The 11419-nt window shown below is 33.0% G+C and overlaps 2 protein-coding genes across 2 annotated transcripts; one reads left to right on the forward strand and one right to left on the reverse strand.

Annotated features, from left to right (window-relative positions):
• Positions 1-258: 258 nt before the first annotated feature.
• On the forward strand, positions 259-730 carry LOC148934220 (uncharacterized). Its single transcript, XM_089063336.1, has one exon. The coding sequence runs from the start codon at positions 270-272 to the stop codon at positions 591-593; it is 324 nt and encodes a 107-aa protein (XP_088919462.1). The 5' UTR covers positions 259-269; the 3' UTR covers positions 594-730.
• Positions 731-1636: 906 nt separating this feature from the next.
• On the reverse strand, positions 1637-2994 carry LOC125219143 (REF/SRPP-like protein At1g67360). The gene is made up of 3 exons (XM_048121029.2): positions 2853-2994; positions 2539-2772; positions 1637-2250 (listed from the first exon to the last, which is right to left on the reverse strand). The coding sequence occupies exons 1-3, from the start codon at positions 2865-2867 to the stop codon at positions 1801-1803; spliced, it is 699 nt and encodes a 232-aa protein (XP_047976986.2). The 5' UTR covers positions 2868-2994; the 3' UTR covers positions 1637-1800.
• Between the last annotated feature and the right edge of the window lie 8425 nt (positions 2995-11419).

Raw genomic sequence — 11419 nt, forward strand, 5'->3', positions numbered from 1 at the left:
TAATACGGCAATTAATCTGCAAGTCAATGTGAAATTATTGGTTAATTTTTGGGAGCTGTTAGATATGTACTTATATGGAAATGGTGGAATTGGGGGTAGATTCATGTACTATTGAAAGGCTCAAAGAAGGCGACGATGAGTTAGAAGACTAGTTCAATTTTGCAACCCAAATAATAGGAGTCGTTGGTAAATGCTAATTTAGCAGTCAAAACATGTGTAGAAAATTAGTGACGTCTACTTGTCTTCAACCGCTCCATAAAAACCAACAAATGTGTGGTGTTATCACAGAGGAGAGATATCATAGAGCTATGGATCCAATTGCAGTAACGCAGGTAGCGGCGATGGGAGTGAGCGTGTTGGCTGGGGCGGTTTTGGTGAAGCAAGTGATGAAGGCGACCTCCATGATGGGGACTCCCCGGTGCCCTGTATGTAACGGGTCGGGTCGGGTCAAGTGCCTCTGCTCGCGGTGGTCCGATGGCGACGCTGGCTGCCGGACTTGTCATGGCTCGGTTCGCATGACCTGTGGTAGCTGCGGTGGGACCGGGACCGGCCGGCCCATCTCGGTCCGAATTCATGCCTCCCGCTCCAATTAGTCTTCCTCGTTACTTGAGAGTATTTTTTTAGGAATTAGGATATACTACATGTATATGATTCATTCAGTTAAGATTCACCTTCACGCACTTGTACTAATTTTTTAGGTTTAATTTAATGCGATCTACGATTATTCAAATGGATAGTTGTTGAAATTCTTATTTTTATGAATATATATCGTTTTCAAGGGGGCATCGATCATCTATATGACAATATTCATTATGCATTCATTGCATATCTATACATAATACTAATATTGTAATGTCATATGCTTCACATACAAGAAAAACGTCAAGCAATCGAACGACTCAGTAAATCATGCAAATAAAAACATCAAGGAGCAGGAGCTGTCAAGTTATTTACTAATATAAATATATTGGTCCATAAAATTAGGCCGAATTTTATTATTTTTCACAAACTTTAAATTTGGTAGTTAAAATTTCGGCTTTGTAATTTCAGAGAGCAATACCCACTACAAAAACAATGCACGTTTTCACGCAAAATATTTGATCAGAAAATAATTTGCTAGAATTTTTGCAAACATAATAATTTGCGAGTGAAAAACTGTGCTCGCTGGTGATTTGGGAACACTTGTACTTGCGAGCACAATTTATAGTGAATTTGCGAGCACAATAGCATAATTTATAGTGCTCGCAATATTAACTCTTATCTAGAACATAGCTGCTTCTTTCTCATTTTTCTCCATTCCCATTTCTTCTTTCAATTTGCTTGCCTCTGCTGTATCTTCTATTTGGAAGTGTTTTATTTGTCCGTGGTCAGCTAAGCTTGCCATTTTCCTATTATTTCAAGCTACAATTTTTATTTGTTAGCTATTCTTCTAGATTTGAAATGTTATATACTCCTGGTTTGATATTTTGCATTATAAGATAAGATTCCGGGAAAAAAGTGGATGCTTGAGAAAAATTTTCACATCAAGGTAAACCACTCACAAAGGCCATGTTTTTCCGTTAATTTCTTGCAGATTCCGACCATTCTTACGTTACCTAAGTTCCACCATAAGTTACTATCACATCCACACATCATCTTCAAAAGGAGGAATTTTGCATTAGCATCACTCAAATGCACTGCAAGAAACACACATCACAATTAAACTAACAAGTTTGCATCCAGAAATGAATTATTTACAGGCAAATACATATCTCACACACACACACGCACACTTGCTACTCATCACCAAGAACCCTCAACCTATTCCTCCTTGTCCGAGTCACTAGAGCTGATCGAGCCCGTCTTCTTAATGGCTGCCGCCTCCACCTTTTTATACGCCTTCTGCATTTCCTCCACAGGGACTAAAGGAGCATAACAGAAAACAGTGTAACCTTTCGCAGCCAAATCCACGACCGCGCTGTTGTACTTCTCCGACCAATGTGTGGCTGTGGGGACAGCTATCTCCAAGATTCCGTGCAGGGCGGGGAACCGGTTAGCTTTGTACCATGCCACAGCCAATCCAGTCACTGCAACATCCTTTGAGATTTTCGCAGCATGGGAAATGGTTGTAATTGGACCCTCTACTTTAGCTTCCTCAACGAGCTCTTGCACGAGCCGCGATGCTTCAATTGCCACAGACTGAACCTTTAAGGCCGCGCTCTTTGCAGCAGCGGGAGCACATTCTTCGAATTTCAAGCTTGCTTCAACCACCTGCACCAACATCGAAAACTAGGCCAATTTAGACAGGACACAAACAACATTTAGATTAGAAAGCAGCATATACCTAAATTAGCTAAACTAAAATAGGGAAACTGATTTTGAGATATGAACTCTCACAACAGAATAATTTCCCCAATAATACAAATACAATGGTGGCTAGTAATTAAAGGCTAATCTATCTACTACGAAAGTCCTAAATTGAAAATCCCTAGTTTAAAAAATTTAATTTCAATCGTAGCAAAGACTGAATCAATCACTCATACAGAGCAAAGATGTTACCAAAATGTCGAGACAAACGAGGAGATCACCAGGAAAGTCTTTGAATCTCTCGAAAACGGGGCCAACAACGGCTATGACGGCGTTCTCGACCTTCCCGACGGTGGATTTCAGCGGGCCGGAATTCTCCTTGGCGTAGCCGTATAGATTCGTCACCACAACAGCCGCGTTGATCGCCAGAAACCTAACGAAACCGAGACGTTTCAGCTGTATATCATCACTTCTCTCGACCTCAAACTACGACCCCAAGAGTTAGATCACAACAAAAAATCATAAATCCCAAACATCAATTGAATCCAGATTTCAGCTGTAATTACCTTGGCCGTAGCCATATCTCCCGGCGAAGAATCCAAAAAAAAAAATAGAAGCTGCTGGTGTAGAAATCTAGTTTTCGCAGAAGAAATGGCGTTGAAATGTAAAGAGTGAACTATTTTAAGAAAAGAAAATCTATGCACAATGTATATTTATATTAAGAATTTTTTCTGAAAAATAAAATGTGATATGTGTGGTATAAATTTAAAAGAGTGGACTACATAAATGACTGATATTTCATTTTCGCACGTAAATGGTACCTGATCTTTATTTTATATTATTTTTGGTATCCAGGGACAAAAATAACTCTAGGTACTAAATTTGTGATGTTTTTGTTATGGAGGATATTTTTGAAAATTTCAATTAAATAGTATACCAAAGATGTGATTATTTTTTTCTTCATTTCTTATTTCTTTTTTTTCTTCTTTAGTTTCTCCTTCTTTCTTTCTTCTTCATTTTTTTCTTTCTTCTTAGTATTTTATCTTCCTTTCTTCTTTCTTTTTCTTCTTAATTTATGTTTCCTCTTTTTTCTTTTCTCTTCTTTTTCTTCTTTCTTTTTAGTGTTTTATACATACATCTAATTGCATCATAATATAAATCAAGAACAAAACACCTAATTACATTAATTATTTAAAATATTTAAATCAATTAAATATTTTGTATTCAATTATTTTATACTCATTTTAGAGTTTAAACATCTAACTAAAAATATTCAACTCTCAATATCATTATAAATACGATTCACAATTTTAAATTTTTACTAAGACTAGATTAGCTATTAATTTAATGTAAAGTAATAATAATAATTATTATAATTATTATTATATATTGATTAGTTATTAATTTAATGTAAAGTAATAATAATAATTATTATTATATAATATTATGTGATTCATAATTTAAATAATTATATTATTTTTATTTATTAATTACACCTAGCTTTTAGGATTATAACAATAATATTTACAATAATTAAATATAATTATAACTAAAATTATAATTAAGTATATTTGAATGATATTAAAAAATAAATTAATTATTAATTTATAACATCAAAATAATAATATTAATATTGATTAATAATAATAGTATAAAGAGTGAGAAAAATGAGAGAAGAAATTTTAATATCACTTTTGGGCCATGTTTGGTTGCCAGGATTCTGTCTGGTAAAGTAATCTGATTCCTTAAATTTTAAATTCCTGTGTTTGTTTCGGTTTTTAATCAAACAGGAAAAGTAATCAGAATCCGAGAACATGGAAAGTTAGTACAATTTTCCAGGATTCTGAATCCTAACTTTTCTTATGTATTCTTTTTCTCAGTTCTAGGATTCTTACATATTTAAGCAATATAGTATAGTTGTTATTATTATTATTATTATTATTATTATTATTATTATTAATGACAATTTTTAAAAATAAATTAAAATTATAAATCATACTTAATTTTACTATATTAAAACTATCATAATTATAACTATATTTTATATAATAGAAATTAATAATATAAATTAAAATATAATTACATAATATAAATCATATAATAAATCATAATTATTATATTTTATAAATTAACATTTAATAAATAAAGTCATAGTGCACATTTAATTTATAAAATTTATTCAATTATAATATCTGTAAAATATTATAATTATAATATACTCCTTCCGTCCCGCTTTAGGAGTCCCGGTTGAGTCGGGCACATGTTTTAAGAAAAAAGTGTTTTGAGTATGTAATAAATAAATATTGTAGTGGATGTTGAGACCCACTTTTAATTGAGTATCTAATGAATAAATGTTATAGTGGTTGTTGGGACCCACTTTTAACATTTTTTTATTAGTTGTAGTGGATGTTGGGACCCACTTTTAACACTTTGTAGGTATTTTTTATTAATTTATCTCAACTGGGACTTCTAAAGCGGGACGCCTAAAATTGATCAACCAGGACTCCTAAAGCGGGACGGAGAGAGTAAATAATTATTGTATTTATTATTATAATAAATGAGTATAATACTCCTTGTAACTATAATAATAATTATATTATTATATATTAAGATGGATAATCCATATTTAAACTATCCATCGTAGTAACTAATATAATAATATAATTATTATTATTTATAATTAATAATTTATTAAAATTGTACAATATTATTGTTTTTTATAAATAAAAATAATAATAAGTATATTTTTTGTTTGGTGTTTAAATTAAGTATAAATTTGAAAATCTTGATATTTTCCAAACACATGAAAGTAAAGTTACTAGGAATCATATTCTCGGGAGTCGGGATTCATTTTCCCAGGAATCATTTTCCTTGCCAACTTTACTTTCCCGCCAATGACACAAATGGAAATATGTATTTGTTTAGAGGGCATTTTGGGATGAAAATTACATCAGATACCAAAAATGTGATTTATAGGTACCAAAAACGATATAAAATAAAGATCAGGTACCATTTATGCGCGAAAGTGAACGATCAAGTACCATTTATGTAGTTCAGTCAATTTAAAAAGAAAAGTGTGACATTTATTATGGGACAGATGGATTACCACTTTCTTTCAACTTTTTATCTTTATATATAAGTACTCCCTTCATTCTTTTTTAATAGAGACATTTCTTTTCGCCTATGAGTTTAAAAATTGTGTGTTAAATGAATAGTTAAAAAAAGTAAGAGTGAATAAAATAAGAGAGATGAAGAGAGAATAAAGTAAAAGGAAAATTATTTTTGTCAAAAATAGAATTGACTCAAATTAACTTGAAACTTTACAAAATTGAAAAATGACTCTATTAATATGGAACGACGAGAGTACTAATTTTTAATCTAAACTACATTATTTTAACTTAAAAAAAAATTCCGATAATTCGATAGGGTCAAGTTTTTTACTCTTTTATTTATTCCAAAAGATTTATTTTCCACACTTACATACTACTAACTATAATAGAATACAAAATTATCATTTAGTATGATCTTATAACGTACTCCGTATTTGATTATTTTAAAATATAAAATGTTTTTAAAAATAAGTTAAATTACTATTATCTTAACATAAAATAGGATATATACTTATTGGAAAATTAAAACTTTACAATGATTATTTTTCACGAGCATCTACAACGGTGCTCTTCCATAAGAGCAAGAACCGTGTTCGCCGCTGCGCTCTTGCCGACGGCACAGACGTGTTCCTGTCGAAGAGCACCATTTGTGCCGACAAGCACGCGACGTGGCATTTCCCCATTGGCCAACAGTAATGCCGTTGGTTTTTTATTTTTTTTTTAAATTCACAAAATCTGAAAATTCAGATTTAAGTAAACAAATATTTTCCTACTTCCCAATAAAAATATATGTTATTTCCCACTTTTAATTTATTTTTTCATTATTTTTATCCTAAATTTCACATTTTCATCTATAAATACTCCTCATTTCAACACAAAAAACACACTACACCAAACAATTCTCTAAATCTCATTTTCTCTCAATTCTGACTCTTTCTCTCTTGCAAACACGTCCGACGAATACCCTCCGACTCCGATGGAAAGAACCACGATTGGTTCAGCAGTTCGTCATCCGCCTCGTCGGATACGAATTTATCGCCCCCTCCTCTTACCCAAGGCTCGCAAATTCCGGGTGGCCACCAACCTTACCCAGTGGACAATCAAAATGCCCACGATGGGCAATACGGGTGGGCACCCGAACACGGCTCGGCAGGGAGCGGCTCGACACAACCATTGTCTCAAATTCAGGAGGGCAATCCCGGTAGTCGCGGTAGTCGTAGTGTCCATAGTCATGGCGGTGGCGGTGACCCCAACGTCCACACGTCATACACTTCGCTCGAGATGGAGAAGATATTCGATGAATATGTTGCGATCGGTGAAGATCCGGAGGTAGGCACGAACCAAACTGGGGACAGGTTTCGGTTCCGCATTGCTTGCATGTACAATGCCAACCAATCGGAGGGAACGGTGGAGCGCACCGAGAGTATGTTGCGCAATGTCGTCGAAAGAGCCAACGAAGAAATCCAGAAGTTCCAGTGGTTTTACCTCGAGGAACAGCGGTCGACAGAGAGCAGCACCAACGAGGTTGACTTCATCACGACCTCCATGTCGGCTTACCAAACAATACTATACAAACCCTTCAAGCATCTCAACACTTGGAAGAAGGTGCGTCATCTTTCAAAGTGGAAGGGAGGCATCCAATCCTCCTCCAGCAAAAAGGTCGAGGTCGCTATCCGACTTCGGCGAGGATGAGGTGGCAAGCCAGCTTGCCGGAGTTCACTTGGATAGCTCCAACGCTAGCCCGAGCGGTTCCCGACCCTGTCCGCCGAGAAAGAAAACGGCGACGGCTTGCCGAACCTCCGGCTCCCTTTGTGCCGCCTTCCCCCTGCAATTTCTCCAAACCCCAACACTTTATTTCCCATTTTGAATAACGCTATTTTTGCTATCCGTCTCGGATGACTCCCGAGCAAAAGAGGTTCATCATTGGATGGAACGAACCCTCCAAATGCAATTGGGGGTGCCCCCAACCCCAATCAACAGCAGCCATCAAACTAGTCTTCTTTAAATTTTCACGGATGTAATTTTAAATTTTTAGGATTTTAATTATGTAATTTTTATTTTTTTAATAATTTGTAATAGTTTGAGTATTTTGAATGCATTTTAATATTATGGAAATGTTTTTAGTAATTAAATTATTTAAATTGTATATTAGAATGGTGGGACCCTCGAGTAGTGTAAGGCATAGTTTGGTAGGTTTATAAAATTATCCTAAGTTAAATTACCATCCATATAAATTACCTTAATAAATGTGATTAATAATTTATTCTACATGTTTGATAGATTATAGAAAATATTCATTTTATTTTTTATATTGTTTGATAGGATTTTAAAATAATAGATTAAAATAGATAATGACAAAATTATCCTTTTAATTAAATTTCATAATAATTAGGGTTACTTTTAAAATTATAAAAAAAGGCATTTAGCCTTCGATCCATCTTCGTTGCGCAACCTCTTTCTTCATTACTCCACTCTCTCAACTCCCAAGTCTCCATTACTCCATCACCCCACATCTCAAGTGATTTTAATCACACTCTCTCCACGTTTGGTTCATGAAGTAGGTCTCCATCTTCAAGTTTTTATAAATAGGACTCCTCTCATTTGCCTAATTTACAATCCAACAAAAGTTGCAACATGAGGTACACAAAATTTGTAGTATTTGTTTCATACATTAATTTCTTTCCTTCTTTTCCGTGCAAAATTTGTGTTGTTTGTTTTGTGCATTAATTGGTTCTTCTCATTGCTGGTTAGGCATGGCTGAGCATCAAGGTTCAAAAATGGTTATCGACGGTAGTCAAAAGACACAATGCATGGGATTATGTGTGACACTGAAGGGGTTGGCAGCGGAAGCGCTCACATAAATCATTTACATAATAATCCTGATCTATTTAGCAGATTATTTAAACAAATTCTATTCGCGTAATTATGACATGTATCATGCTCATAACTCAAATAAATCATGCTTTAAATTAATTAAAACCTAAAACATGTTTTTCTACGGCTTAGCTATTTTACCTTGATGATTCTCCAAAGAATCGAAGATAGCTAGCGCCTTCTCCACGTGAAGATCTTTAGTACTAAACCACAGATCTTCTGTCTGGTTCCCGGACTGTAAACTGATATCAGGGTGGGCTGATCTCACCAGTATACTAGGACTTAAATAAAGAAGACGGAAAACCTATCCCTCAAATGGGAGAAAATCGCCCCCTGTCTATGTAGATAGGGGGTCGAAATTTTTGGAAGAAAATAATGTGTATTTTCTGTCTCCTTTATTCTCCTATTTATAATAAGTCACATATTGATCTCAGACAGAGATCTATGGAAGGTTTTGGATATGGGCTCCTCCAATTAGCTTTTTACTAATTAAATTAAACTCAATTTAATATAAGCTTATAATTGGAATACTACAAGCAACCACTACAGAAGTAATATTGAACTCCCCATCCAAATCCGAAATTATAAGTACTCCGGGTTTCCATTACTTGATATTTATTTTCCGCGCTTAAGATAGAAACATCCATTAATTAATTATTGTCTGCTATGGACTTAATTAATTAATATCTTATTTATTCCAAGAGTGGACTCAGCTAGAAAAACTTATTTATTATTCATAGAGTAATCAAACTCCAACTAGCTAGGTTCCGAATAATAAAACCTTATTTCAAGCTCATCTTGAGGATGTTATCAAACGAGACTCACCTCGCGCACGATTCAACATAATAGCAATCCTAGCACTGCTAGATATTAATCACCACTACCCAATATACCAGGCTTATTGGGTTGCGAAAAACCCGCACCATTTGGTAAGTCAAAATAGTGCATAATCAATACCGTATGCTCAATGTTAACGTACATTGATTAAGAAACAATAATTTACGAGACCTCGTCTTTCAGTAGATAGCATAAAGACATGTCTCGCTGTTAGATCCAATTCAGTGTTATACCACACCAACGTCATCTTATTTCAGTAAGGCTTAGAAATAATCGGACTGACATTGCAACCTTTCACGATAGGTAGTCTAAGCCTATCTAGGTTGTGAAATTCTTCTTTTTCTTTGTTCAGAACTGACCGTGTTATCTTAAAGTGAACGACGCCCACAACCGGTCTACTAAAACAAAGACTTAGACTTTGTTAAGTTACTTATACATTTAAACATGTAATAAACATCTATTAAATGTAAAACATAACAACATTATGACAAAAATAATCTGTTTATTCCTTTGGAAAATAAAATAAGAGTTTTAACAGTATTCAATCACTCGAAAGGTGATTTCTAGTATACAAACTCTAACAAACACACCATACATCACATGTTTATTGATCAAGCAAATCATGAGCGTTTGAATGCAGTATATATGATTTGATCATTTTATTTTTTAGTATTTTTATAATTGAATTTAGTAATATTTATTTAGTATGGATATCAATGTGTTTGTTGCATTTTATGTTTAAATGAAAGAATGGATGTAGAAAAATTAAAAGAAACGATATTTGTGTAAAAAAAGGTTAACATGACGGTATTTGTGTAAAAACATAGATTTGTCAGATTTTAAAATTGATGCAGATAATTATATAAATAATTAGACTATGGAGACAAGATAGTTTACCTATAATATGAGAGTTTATTTTATATCAGGCCCGTCCTTGATCATAGGCTTTAGAAATAAATAATCTATGCTACTAAATGATCTATAATATAGGTTAAATAATCAAATCTACAGTTATTATAGCTACCAAAGTATGCCTAAGAGCATGTTCTTGCGGAAGAACATAAATGTGGGTGTTGTGCTCTTGCAGAAGAGTTGAGAATTAAAAATAAATAAAAGTGGGTCTGGACCCACATCCATACTCTCATCCATACTCTTGCGGAAGAGTATGGATGTGGATGCACTAAAGTTCATGGTAATTTGAGTTGTTTAAAGTATATAAAATTAAACATTTACTAAGAGTTCATTTCTATTTTCATGATTTTCTAGCTAATTTGTTTATGATATTTTGTATTTTCTCATGCTAGTAATTTTGTGTAATTTTTATTTATTTTTTCACTTGTATAAATATTATTATTGTAAGATCATAAATTAATATTCTTTATAATCCCATCCCATAACTATCATATATTATTAGTAAATTTAATTTTAAAATTATGTTTTTTTAAAAAAAATCTTTTAGTGCATAATTGATAAAGTAAGAGAGAAGAAGAAAAATCAGTTGAAATTGTGTAGTGGATAGTGAGACCCATAAATAATAAAGTAAAAGAAAATGAGGAAAAGTTTCCATAAATGGATATAGACTATTTTTATGGGACGGACGGAAAAGAAAATATGATCTATTTCTATGGATGGAGGGAGTACTATTTTTTAATTATTTTGACTTGAATTTTTAACTTATATCGCTCATTCTTTATTTATTTCTTTCTCATTTTTCATCTTTTTATTGCAGTTCAAATGTTCATATCTAAGGTGTTTTTGGCGTTGTTGACACTAAAAATTTAAAACGATTGTTAATATCAATGTGGACCCCTAAATACCAAAGTTCTAGGTACGCCACTATATATAATCTCTCAATGATTTACTATAAACAATAATTCCATCGTACTCCTATCCCACTTGAACTAAAATATTTTCCTTTTTGAGACACTCAAGCTCTAATTGGTGCATTTTTAAAATTTTGATGTTCTAAAACTATATGATTTGAGTGTGTATATTAAGCAATAACTTTTAATTTTTTTTAAAGGCTCGAAATACAGTAATTGTGTGTCTTCTACTTTTTTAATCGATATGTATACAAACTAAAAATAATATTTTGGCCAACCAATCCAATCAACTTTAACAAAGAGGCCAAGGTTTTATCTTGAAGGAAGGAGGGAGGAAACTGAGAATGTGTACGATGATTCGAAGTAGAATTTATCGAATTCAATTTGTTTTATTGTTATCTACTGTAAAATTTGTTTTATTGTTATCTACTGTAAGAATATGTTTCAGAAAGTTTAGTATTTTCTAGTCTATGAAATTAATATCAATAT

This window comes from Salvia hispanica, chromosome 1, assembly GCF_029641045.1.
Source record: "Salvia hispanica isolate PSC_SH4W2 chromosome 1, Shi_PSC_v1, whole genome shotgun sequence".
In the NCBI taxonomy this organism is placed as follows: domain Eukaryota; kingdom Viridiplantae; phylum Streptophyta; class Magnoliopsida; order Lamiales; family Lamiaceae; genus Salvia; species Salvia hispanica.